This window comes from Manis pentadactyla, chromosome 17 (assembly GCF_030020395.1).
Source record: "Manis pentadactyla isolate mManPen7 chromosome 17, mManPen7.hap1, whole genome shotgun sequence".
NCBI classification, from domain to species: domain Eukaryota; kingdom Metazoa; phylum Chordata; class Mammalia; order Pholidota; family Manidae; genus Manis; species Manis pentadactyla.
In genome coordinates, this window is record NC_080035.1 from 31044785 (window position 1) to 31070434 (window position 25650).

Here is a 25650-nt window from a genome sequence, read left to right on the forward strand (position 1 = left end):
GTGAGCCTGACAATAATATCAGCTTTCTGCCAGTGCAGGAAAGGGGAACCTAAGCAGAGCAGAGCAGCCTCGATGAGAAGACTGAGAAAGAGAGTGGAGTTCAAGGAAGATGAGGCTGCTGGAATTTACACAGTAACAGAAAGACAGTGCCTACCCACTTTGGAGAGTTATTGCATTCTATCTGGGCTGGGTCACGATCAGTGTGCCAGGTGGCAGCAGTGTGTCTGGGACTGAGTTTAGGTCAAGGAGACCAAGAGCTTGAAGGGAAATAGGTAAATTAGAAAATATATGAAAGATAATGGAAAACACTAGAATAAGCTGTATAGCATTAGATTACAATTAGAAGTGTTGATATCAATGAATTTCTTTAATATATAGATGAGAAACAGATATAACTGTGTGCATGTATATTCATATTCACACATATGTGTTAGTATATTTATATAACATATTTCCTAGCTCTTTCCCTGAGAGAAGCAATGATATCTCAGTAGCAATGAGCATACCTAGCACCCAGATATTGGTTCTAAACACAATTTTCCACTGAAAGGAACTAGAGTTCTATGGAGAAGTGGCTGAATGCAGGGCTGGGGCAGAAAAAATAAAAGATGAGCCTAGAACATCTTGTTCCACTGCAGAGTTAGTAAGTGCTCAATGAACGACAGGGAAATATCAAAAGGACAAAAGGGCCAACCTGAAAAGGGTTTTTTCAAGGCCAAGTCTGGGACAATTTGAGTATCAAAATATGTAATAATGGATTGTAATCTTTTGAGTAAAATATGAGTTGATGAATCCATTCTGATATGAATGAATGACTTAAGGAATGTGGGAAGAAATAAAGCATCTAGTTTTGGAGGAGTTCTTAAAAAAATCATTTGGCAATCATAGTGATAACTCAGTCAAGAATCATCAATAGATGCTAAATTGATAGACAAAGGCTTAATGAGGAACTATATAGTTTTAAAGCATCTCCTCATAAAATATTTATTCATTACTAATTAATTAATTAATATATTATATTATATATTAATTTTATATTGGAGAAACAAAGCAGATCCCTTTAAATTAAGTACTAAAAGAATCACTGATAATGGGACAAATCAACTTCCTATGCCTCCTGAAGTGATGCACCAAGGACAGAGCATTAGTTCTGTGGTATATGTGCCAAAATTTATAAATCATGAAGAAATATCAGATAACCCAAACTGAAGAATAATCTCAAAGTAACTGCACTGTATTCTTACTAATTAACATCAAAGACATAAGAGTCAAAAATAGATTTGAGGAACCATTGCAGATTAGGAGACAAAGGAACATGACAATTTAATGTAACACATGATCTTGGATTGGATCCTGAACCTATAGAGGACATTAATGTGAAAACCAGCAAAATCTGAAAAGACCTGTGGATTCAATGCTAATACTGAATCAATGTTAATTTCCTAATTTTTGTAGTTACATAGGAGAGTAGTCACTTGTTTTGAGGAAATACATACAGAAGCATTAAAAGATAATGGGGCATCATATCTATAACTTATTTTCAAATGGTTTAGAGACTTTAACTGCAGCTGGGGAATTGAGTAAAGGGTTAAAGGAACTCTGTATATAATGTCTGAAATTATTATAATAATACTAAATTATTTCAAAATAAAAAAAATGTTTCAGAGTATTCCTCTGTCTTCAGGTAGACAATAAATTGTTAGCTAACAGTTTCTAATCTGGTGGTTTAATCAGTTCTCAATTCTCCTCCCAACCTCATTGCTCTAATTTATCCATAAATAGTATTACATCTGTTTAAAAATATGTACTTCTCCCCTTCTACATATGCCAGAAACTATATGAAGCTCTAAGACAAAGGAAGGAGTGATAACAAAAAGACAAATAACTCAATCCTTTTCATTAATTAATGTCACAATGTAATACAGAATGAATATTATTAAAGAGTACTACGGTCTTTTGTTAATTGTCCTGTACAAATTAGCTTGTACCATGTCTATAGTCACATAGCCTTATTTTTGAAAATAAGACTATTTTGATATTTTTTCTTCTTAAAAACTGTATCCTGTTTTCTTAATCACTGTTTTCACTAACTCAATACTCTTCTCACTCAACATTCCTTTCAAATTTATTAGGAATCCACGTCAGTGTTGCTGCCAATTTCCCTCGTAGTGACTCAGCAACTGCCCATCTTCATTTGTTTTGTTCTTACTCCTGTTCTCTATGACATCTCAAAGATTATAGCTATTCTTTAGAACTCTGAAATTCAAAAACTCATTTGAAGAATGTAATCCCATAAAAGACTCTCATTTCCTATCAGCCATATTGTACAAAAAAATAAGAGGTACAAACTTCCAGTTTAAAGTAAGTCACTGGTATGTAATGTAAGATCATTCTTCTTACTAAAGAATACCTAAACCCAGTAAGACCTCAGTAGTTCTGCCTTTCTTTTCTGATGTTCTTACTTTAAATCCATTTTAAAGTCCTATAGTGTTGATCTTGGCATGTAAATAAGAGAATTACTCTTCCTACATAGCTTACGCTTGATCTATGTCTTTCTTCTAACTGCCCTTTTAGCCTCTGAGCTCAGAAAGTGAGCTTAGCAGTCAAATCGAATTTTTTAGTCAACTCTTGCCTTCCCATTGAGATGATCAGAGATTTTTTTCCTAAATATCTTTTAGATGCTATTGTTTGTTCTAGAAATAAGTCTATCATTCTGAAAGTCATTACACTTTTACAGTCTCTGGACATGAATAATAGCTATAACTTCTCTGGCCTTCCCTAAATCTACTCTCTTGAAGCTGACAGAATGCATCTGGGAGGTTGTGGCACTCTCTTTACTTTCACCTCCACTACTTTCACCAGTGGAGTTGTTCTCTACTGCTCACAGTTCAGATCAGAAATTCAGCTGTCAGCAAGCAATCAGGCTTCTGAAGTCCCCAATCACTATAACATCTTATCTCTACATAGATTTTGTGGACTCAGTTAGCAAAGCTTACCTTCCCAGCTGCTCTGCAGGTCTTTTACAAACTCCTATAAAAAGGACTTCTTTTCATTTTAGTTTGCTTCCGACTCAAATCACTGTACTATTGTAGACAATACTCAGAGGTATACATTTCTATAAAACTATGTTCTTACCTTTCCTTGTCATAGAAATATTTCATTTTAATAAAGTATACAATTCTGTTGCCATATTCCAAACATAAAATACACCTCAATTTTATAGACCACATTTATAGTCACAATCTGAGTCCTTTCAGAACTCTACTTCCTTTAAGATGTGGTGAATATATACAATGGACTATTACTCAGCCATAAGAAAGAATGAAAGCTTGTCATTTGTGACAACATGGTTGGACCCAGACAGGGTATTATGCTAAGTGAAATAAGTCAGACAGAAAAAGACAAATATCATATGCTTTCACCTTTATGTGGAATCTAAAAAAAAAAACAAATGAACAAACAAAAAAACAAAAATAGACTCATTAATACAAAGAACAAACTGAAGGGATGGGTGGGGAGATGGGTGAAATAGGTGAAGGGGATAAAAACATGTACACTTACATTATAAAACAAGTCTCAGGGATGAAAAGTACAACTCAGGGAACACAGTAAATAATATTGTAATAACTTTGTAGGTTGACAGATGGTAACTGCAGTCATTACAGTGAGCATTTCATAATGTATATAATTGTCAAATCAGTATGTGGCATACCTGAAACTAATACACTATTGTATATCAACTATATTCCAGTAAAAAAAAATAAGAGATACAAACTTCCAGTTTAAAATAAGTCACTGGGATGTCATGTATGGCATAGGGAAAGTAATCAATAATATTATAATAATCTTGTAGGTGAAAGATGGTAACTAGACATGGTGAGAATCATTTTAAAATTTGTAAAAATAGTGAATCACTACCTAAAAATAATATTATATTGTATGTCAATTATACTTAAATTAAAACAATTATAGCTCCCAAAATGAAAATAACTCCTCTGCTTTTAATAATTTAAGGAAAATGAAAGTGGCAAGTTAATATATAGACAGCAAATGAGAAGAAAGATAACTAAAATTCATGGAATCTAGAAAGTGAAATGGACAATTATAAAAGAATCATAAGAAGTTTCTTCTTTCTGAATGAATCAATTAAAATTATAAGAATCTCCTCCAACACTCCCTGAAATAGTCCACCTACAGTTAAACTTCTTAAAAAATAAGTGCAGGTATAGGCCAAAATACCAAATAATTTATCGTGGGTACTTTGACACATGCCTTTAGGAATCACTGGCAGAAAACATAGAGTCCTGTTAAGTCTTTTTAAAAATAAGATGTAATATAAAGAAAGAGCATAAAACCCTAAAAACCAGTGATAATCATTACTGTATACAAAAGCCAGGCCTTATGAACATTACATTATGTTTTAGTATCTAAACATAATATCAGGACATAGTATCTAAATATAGTCATCATATCTAAACTAGTATCAGGATCAACATGGTTCATCTAGGTGTTGCAGTAGATGTGGTTCCTTACTATCTTGGAGTTAGTGAATTCTTCTAAAACATTTACAGTGACTCATCTAGTCTCACATTATTCTTCAGAGATTGTTTCCTTACAACTATGAAAAAGAAACAATCTAGGTGGCTTAGAACTAGTATCAGGGTCAACATGGTTCATCTAGATGTTAATAATTTAGTAAAGACAATTGAAGTGATTTACAGGAGTCTCCTATAATGATTCTCACTTTCCTGCTTTGCTTAAAATGCAAAGGTAGTATGCAAAGATTCTTGAATTATAAGTTGCTTGAACATCAAACAAAATTTATTTTTTCTATTATGGAAAACTTTCATTATTGCCAACTCAATGTTATAGGGCAACTGATTAAATTAGGCAAACATGAATAAATATTGGTATCCTGTTAATCATAGAGACTTTCCCATTTACTAGTGCCCTGACCCAGAATAAAGTAAAACAGTTCTTACCTAATTCATAGAGATGTCCATCTACATGAACTAATGCAATAAAATGAAGATCTACTTTTTCATCTATATTTGGTGCCTGGAATAGGAGGAAAAATATATATTGTATGTTAGTAATCAAACAAAGCAATACAGTATATATAAACAAAAACAAATAATATGAAATGACATGAGAGAATATTGATCCAATATAATGCAAGACTCAGTCTTTGATATGGTGGACAAAGAGTGAACATGACTACATTTATGACAATGTGCTCACCCATTGACAAGAAAAACATTGACTAAAAGCACATTTTTCTTAACCCTAACCGATCTAATAACCTGAAGTCTTGCTCCCCTTGGGATCCCCAGTGCCTGGTACATAGTAGAGTCAAAATACATACTTGTTGAATGCAATGAATGCACGAACTGATTTGTCTAATTTTTGAAATCTGAAATAAGAAAGTTTAAAAAAATTTAATAGTATAATCAGGATTAAAGAAACTCTAAGTTAAGTCAAGAAAGTGAGTTCTTCTCTTAATGGGATAAACTTGATAACCTTTTTTGAACAATGCAATATAAACAGTCTTAGAATAAAATTATTATCATTATTCTTCCTAGATTCAAAAAGGTTAAAAATGAACACATGAAGGAAGGTAGCCCAAAAGAATAATGGCGGGAGAAGAGGATAAAAGCAAAATAAAATACAAGTAACTATAGCCTATGATTTTTATCTTGCTTTCTTAGTGAACTCCTTGAAACCACACCTAGGTTTTTACAGCTTAACAAATTCAATTTTCATGAGCAGTATCTGCTACATTTCTTAGACATTTGAATAACTTTTGCCAAGTCAATACATGATTAACTGGCACTATGATCTGTACCTACAGGGGCAACACTAATATGGGGAACTATACATCAAATCTAAATGGTTTGGTATGAAATACAATCACTGTTAAATGCAAGTACAAATTTTAAAGACAAAATTTTAAAGAGGCATAATCAAATTATGTCTCACATCATTTAACATCCTGTAAGTAGCGTGATAATATCTTACTTCTAAAACTTACACATTTTCACCCTCATGTTAATTATATTTCAAGTAGTTGTAGTATGAAGTTTTCAGATGCAGAAATTGAAAGATATAGAATAAACATTACTATCTTGGGTTTACTGAATGCTTCTAAATAGAGTGACTCATCTAGTCTCACATTATACTTCAGAAATTATTTCCTCCCAATAACAAAAGAGAGAAGAGAACCTCATCATAAACTGAGGTGGCAAACTAGCTCTTCCTAACTTCGATTTAGAACTAAAGAATTCTACAGTTGCTATTCTTATTCTTGGCAAAGTTATCCAGTTCGCTGTTACTCCAATAGTAGACTTTTGTCTCCGACAGCCCCATCCTATGGTGACCCCTCCAAGAACAGGAAACGGCCCCTAGGTTTTAAGGGGGTCCCTTCCACCTTTGGAAGTTTTGTTTATAGTTATCCCTCCTTCTGAGGATAAAATATGTCTCCCAGTATTTTTCCATCATCTGAGGAAGTCTAATCCTTCTTGAACATGATACTTCTTCAAATGCTGAAAGGCAATGATAATGAGTTTTCTCACTTTGCTGGTCAGAGAATCAAAAAATATTAGTGATTACTCAATCTAATACCCTCATTCTACCAATGACCTGAAGAGAATCCAACTTTTCAAGGCTAGACTTAGGAAATTCTACAAACTACCTATTCAATTTTATAACAAACTAATGGAAAGATTTCTTTATCAAGTTAAGAAAAGCTCTTGTTTTACTAATTTTAAGACAATTCTCCAAGATATTAAGTATTTTAAATCTTTTGAGCTATAAGGCTTTCAAAAATTATTATTTTAATATTCTTTTAAGAATACTACATCTTTTAATTCTGTTATTCATGTTTTGTCAGTAAATGCAACCATACTAGAACCAAAAGTAGGGCAACTGGAGTCAGAGCCCTGAATATGTACCCAACCCCTGGGAGCACTGAGTTTCTCATCCACTTTGAGGTTTAAATGAAATGCATGAAAGTACATTGTAAACTGTTAGGTGCTATATAAACATTATGTATTATTACAATATTAATACTGCATTATCACAAATGTAAGAAATCACTAAATCTAGTGACTCAAAATTATGAGTCATTGTACCTTTTATCTAAAAGTGCATATTAAAAATACAAAACTCTAAAGAGGGTATGAAAAGCCTTCAAACTACTACAAAAAGATAAATAAGCTCTAAACTTCTAAGTCTCCCACAAAACCTTAGGACCTATTAGGAATCCTTCCATTGGTCAGCTTCAATTAGTCTGACAGTCTGAAATCTGCAATTATTTAACTACTTAAAAATTATTCCACTAAAAAGGCAAAAACCAGAAGTTGTAGATTGGATCATTTTTTTATATTATTTCTTAAAAAGTCCTCTAATTTATAATACAGCACTTGTTATCTCAAAAAATTAAGGTGATATAACAAATTGATTAGATAGAAATTAATTAAATACTAAATATAAATTTCAAATCATAAAAAATAAGCTTAAATTTAATTTATAATTGTATGGCACTTAATATATAACAGGCACTCTTCTAACTGCTTTGAAAAAGTATTAACCAATTAAGCATCATAAAAACCCTATGAGGTAGGTAGTTAAGTATAGTTATACTCATTTTACTCCCAAGAAAACTGAATCACAGGACATTAAGTAACATGCTCCAGGTCACACAGCTAGTAAGTAATGGAATCTACTTTCACACCTAGGCAGTGTGGCTCCAGAATGTTATTAACCACTATGCTTTGAAAATATTTATGAAGCTACACAACAGCAATGGAATTACTATGGATCAAAGATCGACATTATAAAAAACATAAAACTGGAAATGCCAATTTTTATGACATGTTCACTTCTATTTAGAGTATTTTTTAAGTACAAAGGAATGTAGTAAAATTCAGAATCAATTGTGCCCAAGTCAGAATTTGCAAAATTAGGGTGAGTCTGATTATTTAATTCACCTAGTATCTCCTACTGTGGCAAACAGTGTATGGTACAGTAGGAAAGCAATATTAAATGAATAAATGAATCAAAATGACAAATGTGTGTTGTGACCCAATAAGGATAATAAAATAGACACACCAGTTTGTTAATACTCAGAACAAATGGAAAGGCTATTTTGATGACCATAATGATACTTGGTAGAAACAGATGTTTAAGGAATGTTTCACACCAACTTTTAATTTTTTAAACACTAAGTGTATGTGTAATCAGACTTCCTCTGGCTTGAAAAGTCATGATGATTTATAGAAGTGTCAAGTTTCTTATAAATGTATGGCAAACACCACATCTTTCAGATACACCATTTCTAGGTAGGCTCTGCTAAACCACAGGCATTGACATTAATAGTCTAAAACATCAAAAAGAGAAGAGTTGAATTTGCCTAATCCTGCAGTTTATTTCCATTATGAGTATTATTAAAATTCCATAATCAACCTCAAATTTTAAGATAATTAGCAAGATTATAAGAACAAATGTACTTTTTAAATAGTTGCTAATATTATCAACCTAAGAAGGAGAAATTATAAAATCTGTGGGAACCCTACATCAATTCACAAGGAGAAAATTTTCACCTCCTACTTGGAAAAGATCTGGAGAAACTGAATAGGCGGGGAAGATCGGATCAAGATTAAACCAAGTACCTGAGCCACCTCAGGGAATAAAATAGTTCAGATGAAACACCCTACACCACGAAGGATTAGATTAAGGATAGAGTAAGTAAAGTGACCCCAGGACATGACAAGAGACTAAAGTCATGTTCAGAAACATGAAAAAAATAAAGTAAAAGATGGCAAAGAACTCAGAAGGCACACAGCATTTGCTGACCTGAGTCAACTAAATGAAATCAGAAAGATGAAGGGTAAGAGAATACATATTCACTTTAACAACTGACACTAACTTAAACATCACCATGAATGTCAATCAGCACCCTTCTGTTGACAGGATATGGAGGGGAGAGATGGATGTTCACCAAGGCACTGGTGAAAGTCAAGCCAGACTGCAAAGCATAGAGATATGTTTGCAGTCTTACTGGGGGAGAAAAAGCTAATGGTTGAGTGAACCAAGAGAAAAGCACTTTGAAGACTGAAGAAGTTTAAGGAAACAAAAATAGACTGCCCTTGTCACTGGAAGAAGAGATGGGAGATTGACTACACTTACAACAGAATGGAGACCCAAAGATGGTAGGCGTAAGAAGGGTCGCCAGCGACGAAGACGGAGAGATGGACTGGTAGCCTTTGCAGGGCCTACATGGTTACGTTTGACCCAGGGCAGGGATGCATGGTGACACAATGATGAGGCCTTCGTTCTGCAGTGGCTAGAATGAGGCTGTGATGAGGATGGCAAGGAGGACTATATAATTAAAAAACAGAACATATTACTTAGACCATATTACTGAGCGATCATTTATTCTTAAAAGCAACGGATGGTCATACTTGTATTTATATGGTTTAGTATTTTTAATCAATCATCATCTAGAAAAGAATCATATATGAATATTGGTTAAAAGTGGGTAAAGTGGAAATATGTAACCAACGTATCAGGTTCTGTAAGTATACATCTACAATATTTACATATCCTCATTTCTGTAGAACAGACTCATGGTATTGATTACTTAAAAGCCACTAAAATGGAATTACTACATCGAATTGTTTTTTTAAAAAAAAATGTGCACACAAAACATGTTACACATACAAAACACACAAAGAATAATGTGTGGAAGAAAACTGTGTGGTGTTGGGCACTGATAAAAATTCATCGGAGGGAATAAACTCAAAGGGGGGAAAAACCCTTAAACCTCTTTGAAGCTGATGATCTGCATAAACTATCCTCTTAAGGTGACAAGTTAAATGGAAATTATCATAATCTATTAGCCATCTTTTAGTAAACAATATATTAGTTAAAATATGTATCACTTATTTTGTGCCAGGCACTCATTTAAGCACTTTATATGTATCAACTCATTTAATCTCTCAGTAACCCAAGAGGTAAGTATTGTAATTATTCCCATTTTACAAATGAGTAATCAGAGCACATAGGGGTTAAGTAATACAACCAAGGTCAAACTACCAGCAAGTGGCTGGGCTAAGGTTCAAACACAGAAAATCTGGTTCTAGAATCCAATTATCTTAATCACTATGATGTACAGATTAAGTGGCTCAGAGAAAGATTTTAATGCTGATTTATTAGACCAGATTCTAATGGAGAGAGGAATAATCCTCTTAAAATTGAGATATTTTGAGTCACCCTTTCAAACACAAAAAGCTGAATCTGGCCCACAATTTACCACAAAATGCATATGCTTACAATAACTAACTTATTAATGGTAATCCAAATAATTTTGTGACTGTCACCTCCAATAAATAACAATATATATGACACAGAAAAATTAACTTAAAGCAGTATAAAAATTATAATTACTTACAACCAAATTGAGAAGCTCTAAGAATAGTGATTTAATTCCTTTCTTAGTGATAATGGATTTCACTAACCATGATCTATTCTTTTTAGAAAATTAAGAGATTTTTCCCTGAATGATTTCTAAGACTCTTTCAACCCTTAAAATTCTATGATTCTTAGTATTTTAGAACTATGTAAACAATGCACTAACCAAAAATAAAGCTATGATTGTGGTAAGACTTTTAAAAAAATGCTTATGAACACTTCAGCTACTCATAATAAGAATCAATCAGAAATAATTCAATCCTACACTTGGCTCCAAATGGGAACAAAGATGCATATATGATAAAGTGTCTGCTCTCCGCAAGCACAGTCTAATGAGAAGTTTATCATATTCAGTCTGATAACATTTAAATAAGAGAGAGAGAAGGGAAAAATGAGGAAGAGGAATATCACTGAAGAGGAGAAAGAAATGGAGTAAAGAAGAGAGGGAGGGAGAGGTGACTAACGAGCAGTGGAGAAAACAGAAACCTTTTAAGAAAGAATCTGGGGAAGGAGAAATTACTACACCATAACTAGAACTGAAGGTATACAGAATGTGTAATTTGGGCAGCAAAATGGGAAAGATAATCCTGACAAAGAATTCAGTGTGAGAAAAAGAACAGAAATAGGAACAATGAGGACATGTTCAGAGGATGAGACTACCAGGTCTGGGATTTTATTTTATCCTTTTAATCTAAAAACTTAGCCTGTCACTTTTTCATGGATGGTGGGAAAAGACATGAGACTCCTGGATTGGAGGAAAAGGACTTTATGCATAGCACAGCATGGAGTATGGTCATCAGTATGTCTGTGAACTCACATGAGGGCAACAGCGAGGGCCCAGATGGATGGTTCCACACCCAGTGAGCTACATTACAGGAGCGCAACGTGAAGCTTGGGCAAATGAATGTTCTACAGTAAGCAGTAAGCCAACTACTCTTTGTTCTGGAGGCAGATTACCTCATCCCTCAAGGCTGCTTACTGTAAGAAAAGCAATTTCCAACCTCAAGTATGATGGCCTTCTTTTGCCATTTTTGAGGAAACTTACAAATGTTTTCTTTTTTGGTACCATTCATCTACAATTACATGACGAACATTATGTTTACTAGACTCCCCACTTCAGCAAGTCTCCACACATACCCCATTAGTTACTGTCCATCAGTGTAGTAAGATGCTGTAAAATCACTACTTGTCTTCTCTGTGCTGTACAGCCGTCCCCATGCCACCACCCCCCGCATTATACATGCTAATCATAAGGCCCCCTTTTTTCTTCCCCGCCCTTATTCCTCTCTTCCCACCCATCCTCCCCAGTCGCTTTCCCTTAGTCCTTTCTTGGGTTCTGTGATTCTGCTCCTGTTTTATACCTTCAGTTTTTCCTTTGTTCTTATATTCCACATATGAGTGAAATCATTTGGTACTTGTCTTTCTCCACCTGGCTTATTTCACTGAGCATAATACCCTCTAGCTCCATCCATGTTGTTGCAAATGGTAGGATTTGTTTTCTTCTTATGGCTGAGTAATATTCCATTGTGTATATGTACCACATCTTCTTTATCCATTCATCTACTGATGTACACATAGGTTGCTCCCATTTCTTGGCTACTGTAAATAGTGCTGTGATAAACATAGGGGTGCATCTGTCTTTTTCAAATTGGGCTGCTGCATTCTCCTAGAAGTGGGATTCCTGGGTCAAATGGTACTTCTATTTTGAGCTTCTTGAGGAACCTTCATACTGCCTTCCACAATGGTTGAACTAACTTACATTCCCACCAGCAGTGTAGGAGGGTTTCCCTTTCTCCACAACCTTGCCAACATTTGTTGTTGTTTGTCTTTTGGACAGTGGCGATCCTTACTAGTGTGAGGTGATATCTCATTGTGGTTTTAATTTGCATTTCTCTGATGACTAGCGATGTGGAGCATCTTTTCATGTGTCTGTTGACCATCTGAATTTCTTCTTTGGAGAACTGTCTGTTCAGCTCCTCTGCCCATTTTTTAATTGGATAGTTCACTTTTTGTTTGCTGAGGTGCGTAGCTCTTTATATATTTTGGATGTTAACCCTTTATCGGATCTGTCATTTATGAATATATTCTCCCATACTGTAGGATACCTTTTTGTTCTATTGATGGTGTCCTTTGCTGTACAGAAGCATTTCAGCTTGATATAGTACCACTTGTTCATTTTTGCTTTTGTTTCCCTTGCCTGGGGAGATATGTTCATAAAGAAGTCGCTCATGTTTAGTCCAAGAGACTTTTGCCTACGTTTTTTTCTAAGATTTTTATGGTTTCATGGCTTACATTCAGGTCTTTGACCCATTTCGAATTTACTTTTGTGTCTGGGGTTAGACAGTGATCCAGTTTCATTCTCTTACATGTAGCAGTCCAGTTTTGCCAACACCAGCTGTTGAAGAGGCTGTCATTTCCCCATTGTATATCCATGGCTCCTTTATCATATTTTAATTGACCATATATGTTTGGGTTAATGTCTGGAGACTCTATTCTCTTCCACTGGTCTGTGGGTCTGTTCTTGTGCCACTACCAAATTGTCTTGATTACTGTGGTTTTGTAGTAGAGCTTGAAGTTGGGGAGTGAGATCCCTCCCACTTTAGTTTTCCTTCTCACATTTGCTTTGGCTGTTTGGGGTCTTTGATGATTCCATATGAATTTTAGAACTATTTGTCCCAGTTCGTTGAAGAATGCTGTTGGTAAATTGATAGGGATTGCATTAAATCTGTAGATTGCTTTGGGTAGGATGGCCATTTTGACAATGTTAATTCTTCCTAGCCACAAGCATGGGATGAGTTTCCATTTGTTAGTGTCCTCTTTAGTTTCTCTTAAGAATGTCTTGTAGTTTCAGGGTATAGGTCTTTTCACTTCCTTGGTTAGGTTTATTCCTAGGTATTTTAGTTTTTTTGGTGCAGTTGTGAATTGAATTGTTTTCCTGGTTTCTCTTTCTATTAGTTGATTGTTAGTGTATAGGAAAGCCTCAGATTTCTGTGTATTAATTTTGTATCCTGCAGCTTTGCTGTATTCCGCTATCAGTTCTAGTAGTTTTGGAGTGGAGTCTTTAGGGTTTTTTAAGTACAATATCATGTCACCTGCAAATAGTGACAGTATGACCTCTTCTTTACCTGTCTGGATTACTTGTTTTTCTTTGTTTTGTCTAATTGCCTTGGCTAGGACCTCCAGTACAATGTTGAATAACAGTGGGGAGAGTGGGAGAGTGGGCATCCCTGTCTTGTTCCCGATCTTAGAAGAATTGCTTTCAACTTCTCTCTGTTCAGTATGATATTGGCTGTGGGTTTATCATATATGGCCTTTATTATGTTGAGGTACTTGCCTTCTCTACCCATTTTGCTGAGAGTTTTTATCATGAATGGATGTTGAATTTTGTCAAATGCTTTTTCAGCATCTATGGAGATGATCGTGTGATTTTTGTCCTTCTTTTTGTTGATGTGGTGGATGATGTTGATGGATTTTCAAATGTTGTACCATCTTTGCATCCCTGAGATGAATCCCACTTGATCATGGTGTATGATCCTCTTGATATATTTTTGAATTTGGTTTGCTAATATTTTGTTGAGTATTTTTGCATCTATGTTCACCAGGGATATTGGTCTGTAATTTTCTTTTCTGGTGGGGTCTTTGCCTGTTTTTAGTATTAGGGTGATGCTGGCTTTATAGAATGAGTCTGGAAGTATTCCCTCTTCCTCTATTTTTTGGAAAATTTTAAGGAGAATGGGTGTTATGTCTTCTCTGTATGTGTGATAAAACTCCACAGTAAATCCATCTGGCCTGGGAGTTTTGCTCTTGGGTAGGTTTTTGATTACCAATTCAATTTCTTCACTGGTAATTGGTCTGTTTAGATTTTCTGTTTCTTCTTTGGTCAGTCTTGGAAGGTTGTATTTTTCTAGGAAGTTGTCCATTTCTTCTAGGTTTTCCAGCTTGTTAGCATATAGTTTTTTGTAGTATTCTCTAATAATTTTTTGTATTTCTGTGGGGTCTGTCATGATTTTTCCTTTCTTGTTTCTGATTCTGTTGATGTGTGTTGACTCTCTTCTTCTTAGGAGATGTGTGTTGACTCTCTTCTCCTTAGGAGTGATTGGATTAATAAGTCTGGCTAGAGGCTTATCTATTTTATTTTCTCAAAGAACCAGCTGTTGGTTTCATTGATTTTTTCTATTATTTCATTCTTCTCAATTTTGTTTATTTCTTCTCTGATCTTTATTATGTCCCTTCTTCTGCTGACTTTAGGCCTCATTTGTTCTTCTTTTTCCAGTTTCAATAATTGTGATGTTAGACTATTCATTTGGGATTGTTCTTCCTTCTTTAAGTATGCCTGGATTGCTATATACTTTCCACTTAAGACTGCTTTTGCTGCGTTCCACAGAAGTTGGGGCTTTGTGTTGCTGTTGTCATTTGTTTCCATATATTCCTTGATCTCTATTTTAATTTGTTCATTGATTAATTGATTACATAGGAGCATGTTGTTAAGCCTCCATGTGTTTGTGAGCCTTTTTGCTTTCTTTGTACAATTTATTTCTAGTTTTATACCTTTGTGGTTTGAAAAGTTGGTTGGTAGGATTTCAAACTTTTTGAATTTACTGAGGCTCTTTTTGTGGACTAGTATGTGGTCTATTCTGGAGAAAGTTCCATGTGCACTTGAGAAGAATGTGTATCCTGTTGCTTTTGGGTGTAGAGTTCTATAGATGTCTATTAGGTCCATCTGTTTTAGTGTGTTGTTCAATCCTTACTTATTTTCTGTCTGGTGGATCTGTCCTTAGGAGTGATTGGTGTGTTGAAGTCTCCTAAGTAAATGCATTTCATTCTATTTTCTCCTTTAATTCTGTTAGTATTTGTTTCACATATGTTGGTGCTCCTGTGTTGGGTTCATATATATTTATAATGGTAATATCCTCCTGTTGGATTGACCCCTTTATCATTATATAATCTTATCTCTTCTGATAAATATATGTGATATGTATGTGCAATATAATATAATCATATATCTTTATCTCTTGTGACTTTCTTTGTTTTGAAGTCCATTTTGTCTGATATTAGTACTGCAACCTGCTTTTTTCTCCTTGTTGTTTGCATGAAATATCTTTTTCCATCCCTTGACTTTAGTGTGTGCATGTCTCTGGGTTTGAGATGAGTCTCTTGTAAGCAGCATATAGATGGGTCTTGCTTTTTTATCCATTCGATTACTCTGTGTCTTTTGATTGTTGCATTCAGTCCATTTACATTTAGGGTGATTATTGAAAGATATGTACTTATTGCCATTGCAGGCTTTAGGTACGTGGTTACCAAAGGTTCAAGGTTAGCTTCTTTACTATCTTACTGTCTAACTTAACTCACTTACTGAGGTATTATAAACACAGTCTGATGATTCTTTATTTATCTCCCTTCTTATTCCTCCTCCTCCATTCTTTGCATGTTAAGTGTTTTTTTTTTGTGTGTACTCTTTTCTGTTTCCTTTGACTGCTTTTGTGGGTAGTTGATTTCATTTTTTGCCTTTAGTTAGTATTTGATTCTTCCACTTTCTTTGCTCTGATTTTTTTTTCTCTGGTGACATCTGTTTAGCCTTAGGAGTGCTCCCATCTAGAACAGTCTCTCTAGAATACCCTGTAGAGGTGGTTTGTGGGATGCAAATTCCCTCTACTTTTGCTTGTGTGGGAATTGTTTAATCCCTCCTTCATATTTAAATGATAATCGTGCTGGATACAGTATTCTTGGTTCAAGGCCCTTCTGTTTCATTGCATTAAATATATCATGCCATTTTCTTCTGGCCTGTAAATTTTCTGTTGAGTATTCTGATGATTACCTGATGGGTTTTCCTTTGTAGGTGCCTTTTTTTCTCTCTCTGGCTGCCTTTACTACTCTGTCCTTGTCTTTGATCTTTGCTATTTTAATTATTATGTGTCTTGGTGTTGTCATCTTTGGGTCCCTTGTGTTGGGAGTTCTGTGTGATTCCGTGGTCTGAGAGGCTATTTCCTCCCCAGTTTGGTGAAGTTTTCAGCAATTATTTCTTCAAAGACATTTTCTATCCCTTTTTCTCTCTCTTCTTCTTCTGGTACCCCTGTAATGTGGATATTGTTCCATTTCAACTGGTTACACAGTTCTCTTAACATTCTTTCATTCCTGGAGATCCTTTATCTCTCTCTGCATCAGCTTCTATGTGTTCCTGTTTTCTGATTTCTATTCAATTAATGGCCTCTTGCATCTTGTCCATTCTGTTTTTAAGTCCTTCCAGAGATTGTTTTATTTCTGTATTCTCCCTCTTTAGCTCTTGCATATTTCTCTGCACATCCATCAGCATGGTTATGACCTTTATTTTGGATTCTTTTTCAGGAAGATTGGTTAAATCTATCTCCTCAGTTTCCCTCTTAGGGGAGGATGTCTGGGTTATTCTCGTCTGTATCAAATTCTTCTGCGTTTTAATGGCGATAGAGGTAGTCGTAGGCAGTTGGCATGTGTGTCAGCTGGAAGAACCAAGTCCCTTTCCACTTGCTCCTGGCCTTCCTTTCCTGGGAGAACGGCGACCCCTAGTGGCTTGTGCTGGGAAGTTGCACGCAGAAGGGGTCTCTGATTCTTGCCCAGCCACTGTGGAGTAAGCTCCGCCCAGTTGCTGTGGGCATGGCCACTTTCAGGCTGCTCTGCTATGGCGGGGCCACGCTGAAGGGGGAACAAGTGGTAGGCTGTTTTTCACCGTGAGGAGCCTCAGAGCTGCACTGCCTCCTAGAGGTTTAGGGCACCCAGATTTCCCCGGGATTCCCAGCTGCTGGGCTGTGTGTGCCAGGATGCTTCTGTCCAGCTGTGAGTCCCCTGTCCCTTTAAGACTTTCAAAAAGCACTCACTTTTCTTTTGTTCCAGGGGCACCAGCTGTGGGGACCCGCTCACAGGTTTTACTGTTCCGTTTCCCTAATATCCAGCACACCACGCACTGTGTGTCTGTGCTCCCGGTGCGGATGTCTTGGGCTGGGTATGTAGCAGTCTTGGGCTCCCCTCCCCACTCCTACTCCTCTCCTCCCGCCGGGAGCTGGGGTGAAGGGTGTGCTCAGGTCCCGCTGGGCCGCGGCTTGTATCTTACCCCCTTCGTGAGGTGCTGGGTTCTCGCAGGTGTAGATGTAGCCTGGCTGTTGTACTGTATCTTCTGGTCTTTCTTTTAGGAATAGTTGTATTTGTTGTATTTTCAAAAATATATATGTTTTGGGGAGGAGATTTCTGCTGTCCTACTCACGCCACCATCTTGGCTCCTCCTCTCCTACAAATGGTTTTTAAGAAATAATTTCAAATTTATAGAAAGTAACAAACAAAATTGGAAACACTGAGATCTGCCTATGACATTTTACCATTTACTTTATTATCTGTACTTGTATTCTAAACATAAATTTTTTCCTGAACCACTTGACAGTAAGTTATATATATCATGGTCCTTAACCCCCAAATACTTCCATATTTCCTAACTAACAATTATCTGACATAATAATAGCAGTGTTATCGCCTTCATAACTTATATATACACTGATAAAGTATTTCGTTTAATCTTCCATCCATATTTTAATTTTATCAGTTGTCACTTCCTTTATAGCATTTTCCCTCAGGATCTGATTTAGAAGCAGGTATTAAATTTACTTTATCTCTCACTTTTGTATCCTTTAACCTGGAATATTTTGAAAATTATTTGTCTTTTATGACATAAACGTTTTAAACACAGACCCATTCTCCCATTTTTTGGTAAACAATTTTCTATATAAAAAATCATACTATGAATACACATATTTTCCTTTCTTCCTTTAGCCCATATTCCCTTTCTTTCTTGTGCCTTACTTTACTGACTAGGACCTCTAGGACAACAATGAATTTTGCTGATTTCTGCTTTTATCTTTGTTATTTCTTCCTTCTGCTTATTTTGGGTTTAATTTGCTCTTCTTTAGCTACCTTAAGTTAGAAATTTGGATCATGACTTGAAGCCTTTCTTCTTTTCTACTATAAGCATTTACTATTATAGATTATTCTCTAACCTGATTTTCCTTTTCTACTATAAGCAGTTAATGTTAGCTTTCTCTCTAATCCCAGTCTTCGTTACAACTTATAAATTCTGATATATTTTTTATTTTCATTCAATTCAAAATGTTTTTTAATTTCCTCATTCATCCATGTGCTATGTAGAAGTGTGTTAATTTCTAAATATATGATGATTTTCCAGATTTTTTTTGTGTTATTAATTTCTAATTCAATTCCATTATGGCTAGAAAATACTCCTTGTGTAATTTAAATTTCTTAAAATTTTGTTAAGATTTATTTTCTGACCTAGAATGTGGTCCATCCTGGTGAATGTCCCATGTGCACTTGAAAAGAATGTATATTCAGCTGTTGTTGGATGGAGTGATCCATAATGTTATTAGGCCAAGTTGTTTGACAATGACCGTGTTGTTCAGGTCTATGTACTTACTAATTTTGTGTGTCTCCTTGCCCTGCCAATTACTGATAACACTGTTGAAATAGCCAACTATAATTGTGGAATTGTCCATTTCTCCCTTGAATTTTATCAGTGCTTTGCCTCATACATTTAGAGGCTCTGCATTTAGCTGCACTCAAAAACCTTTGTATGTTATGCCTTCTTGGTGAATTGATCTCTTTATCCTTATGTAATGTCCATCTTTATCACCAGTAGTATTTATTGTTTAGACATCTATTTCACCTAATTTTAACATAGCTACTCCAGCTTTCTCTTTATGAGTGTTTCATGATATATCTTCTCCCATTCTTTCAATTTTAATCTTTCTGTCATATTTAAAGTGGCTTTCTTGTAGACACATACACTTGAATTTTGCCTTTTTATCAATGTGATAATCATTCCTTCATTTTCTGTGTTTATACTTATACAATTTAAATTTTATTACTTTCAGGTAATTACTGATATGATTTAAATTAAAATTTATGATCTTGTCAGTTCTCTATTTTTCTATCTGTTCTTTGTTCTTTTTCTTTGGGCTATTTTTATGATTTCATCTCAAATGTACTATCACCTTATTGTTTATACCTCTTTATATCTTTTTCAGTAATTGCCCTCAGGTTTACAAATTTACCTTTAGTCACAGCTACCTTCAAATGATATTATACATACCATATGGAGTGTAAGAACCTTACAGTGGTATCCCAATTTCTTCTTCCCTTCCTTTCTGCTACTGTCATATATTTTATTTTTAGGCATGTGATGAATTTATAATACATGGCTTTTATTTTTTACTTAGACCATTATCTTTCAGAGCAATTTTTTAAAAAAACAAAATTTATTTTATATTTACCTTCATTTGTTTCATTTCCAGCACTATCCAATGCTTTGTATAGTTCCAAGGTGTAGTGCAGTTAAGTTGGTATTGAATTCTCTCAGTTTTGTCTCAAAGTCTTTATTTCTTTTTTATTTTTGAAAGGTATTTTTATTCCACTGAATTCATTCAGCACTTAAAAAATACCAGTTCATTGTGTTCTGCCTTGTATAATTTCTGATAAGAATCTGCTATAATTCTTATCTTTCTTCTGTTTTTTCCCCTGGCTGTTTTGAACACTTTCTACTTATCTTTGGTTTTCTGCAGACTGACTATTATGTATCTCAGTGTGTATAATTGTTTGGTTTTTTTGGAGGGTAGGAGGTGCTTATCCTACCAAGCGTTCTCTGAAATTCTTGAAGTTGTAGTTCAATGTCCTAAATTATATTTTTGAAAAGTTAGCCACTAGGTCTTCAAGTATTTTTTCTGCTCCATTCCCTCTCTTCACCCCACCTCTCTCTTTTCCTTCTGGGATACTACTTTCATGTATTAGATCAATTGAAATTGCCTCCAGCTCTTGGATGCTCTGGGGTCCCTCCCCAAACACACACAGTATTTTATTTTTGTGGTTCAATTTGGGTAATTTCTAAGTGATTTACCTTCACAGTCACTGGTTCTTTCCACAACTTTGTTTAGTCTACTGACTGGTGAACCCATTAAAAGTATTCTTCATCTCTGGTACTATGCTTCTGATTGCTAGCATTTCCACTTGATTCTTTCTTATTGTTTCCACCTCTCTGCTGATATTCCTCATTTGTTGATACTTGTCCGCCTTTTCCATTTGAGCCTTTAACATATTAATCATAGTTATTTTAAATTGCATTTGATAGTTTCAACATTTGGAACATATCTGAGCTGATTCTGTTGCCTGTTTTGTCTTGTGACAGCGTGTTGTTACTTTCTTAATTTCTTCTTTGTCTTGTAATTATTAGTCAAAAGCCACACATCTTTGGTGAGCACACAGAGACTGAGGTAAATAATATTTATGCCAAGAATGGGCATGCCTAGTCTTCTGCAAGGTCTTTAGTGTGTGGAGTTGAATCAATCTAGTCAGTGTTGAACTGTTTAGGTTTTAATTTTGCTATGGTTACCCTCAGTAACTCATGGTTGAAAATTCGTCTAGCATTACTTTGTGCTTAGAGGAGGAGATGGGTTGCTGGATACTTTTTTTCAATGTTCTTGTTCCATCCAACGCTTTAGGCTTTTACACAGAACCTATGCTTCAGACAAGGTCTCTCCCCTTGTTTTTGACCCCCTCACCCCCGAACTTTGGACATTGTTTATTAGTGCTTACTGATCTAATGGCAGGTGTTAGGAAGGTGGAGGCATTCTTTAATGTTCTGGTTAAGCCTCCATCACAGTAGGCTGTTTGTTCCTGGATATCAAGGACCAGACTTTCTAAGGGATCTTTCCATTCTCCAGTGATTTCTCTTTATAGGAGCTTATGGTTTTAGCTGTTCACTTCCCTAGAGAAGGTTTTCTGTCCCAGTATATTTCCTTCTTGCTCATAGGGGAAAAGAATCCAGGCTTGGTGTGTCTCCCATAGTAGAAGTTGCTTCTTTTCCCAGGACTGCACTTTAGGGCTCTTTCCAGCCTTGTCCCAGTTTGTCTCATAAGCACCCAGTGAAGTCTGTAGAGCGGATGTGAGCTCCCCTTTTGGGGTTGCTCACAGGGATGTTATATCTCACAGTAGCCTACACTTGGCCTTTAGCAATTTGTTATATTTTTTTAGCATTTAGTTTTTTACAAAAAGAGATCATTCTCTTTATGATGTTTTTTTTCATTATCCATATATCCTGGGCATCTGTTCACCCTAGCAAGTATATGTGTGTACATCATTTTTCATGGGAACATATCATTCCTTAAATAGATGTACCATAAATACATTATTGCATGTTTAGGTATTTCTAGTTTTCTACAATTATAAACTATGCTATAGTGAACATGTTCACAAAAGTATCCTTCTATGCTCATCAGTGAACAATAATAATAGCTAACATTGAGTACTTACTGTTTTATACCAGATATTCTAAACTATGGATGGTACAGATATTCACAATAACCCCGTAAGTTAAAAATGATCATTTCTATTTGAAGATGGAGATTTAATTTCTACCCAAACACTATCAAATTATCTATGGGTGATTTTAGCCCTCTTTCTACTCATCATGTTTTCCAATATAAACTTATTTAAGAGGAAGGAATGAAAGAAGGATGACAAACTCAAAGGTACATCCTGCTGAATGAGTTCCACACACATGTGTTATATGTGTGTATGTTTATATCTGGCTAATGTCCATCTTACAATATAAAAAATAGGATGGTATATTATGACTGCTTTACTAATAAAGTCCTTGTAAGACAAGGAAAGCTTTTATCTACTACTTTATTGCCCAAGTGCCAACTTACTAAGTATTGTAAGTAAATGAATATGTTGAGATGTTGAACATTAGAAGCAATGATTCCCAATGTTTACTCTAGTCATATTTATTTCTACCTGCTAATGCTAAATAAACACAATATATACATATTTTCTAAAACTGCACAATGAAAAAAAAACAATTTAGCTCATAATACACACATGCAGTATACATTATGTATGTTTTCAGTTCCCATGAAAGTTGGTAATTCAGGAAAAGACTTTTGAATAATATCATTTCAAGGGATAAAAAGACTTTGATATTAAGTGTGCTATTATGGAATTTTTAAATTCCTAAGCTTTCTTAGAATTATGAAGATTAAAGACACATCAACTTTAAAATTTTCATACTAGCTGTCACTGCAATTGCTCAAGTTACTAAGTTAGCCTTGCTTTCAAATACAAAAATTTAAGCTGTGAGCTGAATCTTGAGAGGAAATACGCAATTTTCACAGTCTTCCAAACTAATTGGAAAAGATCAAATATCCATAATTTATTCTTGAGTGTTTCAGAAAAGTCTTAATAAAGAGCTCACTTTTGAAACGATCTGAATAAAGAACTCCCTTTGTTCTTTGTTTGTAGTAGAAGTTGCTTCCTTTCCCCAGGCCTACACTTGAGGTCTCTTTCCAGCCTTGTCCCAGCTTATCTCATGTTGTTCAGTTCTGATATAGGAATACAAAATTGCTATAAATTATGTATTTCATTAAAATTAGTAATAAAATCTATTGACTTTGTGGGTATTGCAACAATATAATGTGACTTCACATATGCCATTTTACATGTAATATAAACCTATCTTTTTTGTTACAATTTGGAAAGACCTAGAATAGGTTTTTCAGAATCCTATGAATTTAAAGCAGTTTCAATGTTTTGCTCTTCAGAAAGAACTCTTAGGAATGTAATAAACTATTTTTGCACTAAGGAATTAATTTTAGACCTTTATTTTAAGGGACTTTTAAGCACTTTGATTCTGACTTAAGTTCTCTTAGAGTTAAAAAAAATACAAAGAGTTTACTCTTCTATTAAGAAATCAAGTGTTTGGTAGGTTATCCTAAGCGCTTAAATCTAAATTATTCTAAAATGCTGAAATACAGCAAGTAGATTTTGGCTTACACCCAAAACACTTTCTCATCTAAATAGGCATTCTGTTATTAAGAAAAATATTACTATAACCACATAATTTCCTGAACATGAAGGGATCATTAGCTGATAGATACTTAATATAACTACTGTTTTCCAAAGTATACAACATGATTACCAAAATAATGTGGTGGTTGGTTTATGGATAAAATTTTATGTTTAATATAAGGAAAAAAATATACTACTGACTAAGAGCTAATTTAGATATATGGGTCACAGAGAATAAGTATGTATTCAGCACAACTCTGAGTGGTCATTTGTAACTCATTAAATATTTGCATTAAATTATTAGCTTTGTGCAACTTTGTTTTTAGGACAAAAACAAAAACTTAAATTTAAAAAACCTCACTTTCTCTATTTTTCTTTGTTTTAACAATTCTGATTTATTGATACATTTTGTTGCCTTAAGACTATGGGCAGTACTTACTAGCTGTATGACTTCGAACAAGTACTAAGTTCTTAGTCTTTCCATCTGTAAAATGGAGTAATAACATCTACCTTAAGGAACTGAGAGGATTAGAGTAGGAACATACATCACTTAGCATAACCTACCAAATAAGATGCATTCAGTAAATGGTAACCATCATTTAAATAAGATGGCAAACATAGTTTCAAGGGCAGTGAGAATTAAGGAAATGAGAGTGCTTGTATGTTGATAATAACTTCAATTTCCAACAAATTCATTAAATAATAAATAGTAGAAGATTAATGATCTTCAGCATAGTTTAGCTCAAAGTTAAAGCTGGTTTAGCAGACAATTCAATGCTTTAGCCTCGATCAATATTCAATATATCTAGAATTCTTAATTTGCAATTTATGTCTGTTGAGATTTAAACCTATTCAATTTGTTATATTAGTGTAATATTGATTTACCGACTTCTCTTCATATTTTCGCTGTTTTCTCCTGCAGTGGGCCTGACTGAGCCTTGTTCCTGCTATGGTACTCCTCGTGCAAGTCTACACAACATCCAACTTTATGTGAACAAATTCTTGCCTAATTTAGGGCTGTTTTTGTTGTATATATCATTAATTCTCCTTTTGCTGAACACAGGAGACTTGGAGTGTATATATTTTGTGCAGATAAAACACTAAGAAACAATGGTTTGTTTACCAAGAAACAATACTGTCTCTGAATCAAAGTAGATAAATAAAGGGAAGATATGGCACTTCTTTTTCTCTTTTTTCTCTTGTACCCAAGATCAAAACAAGCTGGTGCAACAAACATGGTGCTAAAAAACTTTTAGAGAGATAATAAGATGTCCAGGGGTGAGAACAAAGCTCTTAGAAAAGAAGATGAGTTGTTCTGGAGAGAAAACAAAGGTCTTCAATGGGAAAACAAAGGTCTTCAATGGGAAAACAAAGCCTTCCAAGTGGATGGACAGTTAATTCGGGAGAAGAATCATTACCTAAGACAGCAAAACCAGGTCCTATGGAAGTTGAAAGTGTCATCTTAGAAAGCCAAAAACCACCTGGGGGAAAAAAATCAAAGTCTTGAACACAGTAAAAAAGTCTTATTGGCAACAGAATAGAGCCCTGGGGGCTCAGATCAAGGCTCTCCAGGAACAGGAGAAAGCCTCCCAGAGTGAGGCAAAAGCTCTGCAAGATGAAATAAGGTCTCTCCATGAGGAGACCAAGGCCCTACAACACGAAGCGAGAATGGTCAGGACGGAGGCTCATGCCCTGATGGAAGCGGGAGGAGCGCTCATGAGGGAAGGGCAGGCTTTGTGGAAGGAGGAGCAGGCCCTTTGTGAGGAGAACAAGGCTCTTAAGGAGGAAAGCAGTGCTCTTCAAGGGGAGGAAAGAGCCCTTCTGCAAGAGGCAAAAGTCCTTGAGGAGAGGAATAATTTTCTTCAGGGATAAAACAACAAATGTGTGCTGGAAAAATGCACAAGAATAAAACAGAACACGAGATGTAACTCGACGATTTAACCAGCAAACCATGAATATCACTGACATTCTAGGGAAAAAAAACCCAAAAGCTTTTGAAGGTGAAATAATGCTATTATCAGGGGAAGTCATAGCCTGGAAATATATAGGGCTCAGCATCTGGTTCTGGAAACTAAATAGTTATGAAAAGTGAAAAAAAAAAAAAAAAAAGGAAAGGAAATGATTCTTTCAGGTTTACTTAAATTTTACATTACTATTGGTGATAAATCCTATATTAGAGTACAAAGATGTACTGCTGAAAATGTGTGACACTGAATGGCCCAGCTGGGTTTGCCCTTTACTTTCATAGACACTGGATGAATATCATAATGAATAGGTAATAGTACAAAAATAGTGAGCATTCACAGC

The 25650-nt window shown here is 35.0% G+C and overlaps 2 protein-coding genes across 2 annotated transcripts in view; both read left to right on the plus strand.

Annotated features, from left to right (window-relative positions):
• Window positions 1-24665, plus strand: part of LOC118916553 (COMM domain-containing protein 6-like) — a 39511-nt gene extending 14846 nt beyond the window's left edge. The window contains exon 3 of the mRNA XM_057494546.1: window positions 24266-24665. Within this exon, the coding sequence (XP_057350529.1) occupies window positions 24266-24274 (9 nt within the window). The 3' untranslated portion in view covers window positions 24275-24665. The remainder of the gene's footprint in view (window positions 1-24265) is intronic.
• On the plus strand, window positions 24293-25381 carry CCDC70 (coiled-coil domain containing 70). Its single transcript, XM_057494633.1, is given in 3 exon segments — window positions 24293-24310; window positions 24600-24796; window positions 24798-25381. Coding segments are annotated over 3 exon segments (633 nt in total). The 3' UTR covers window positions 25216-25381.
• Window positions 25382-25650: the final 269 nt, after the last annotated feature.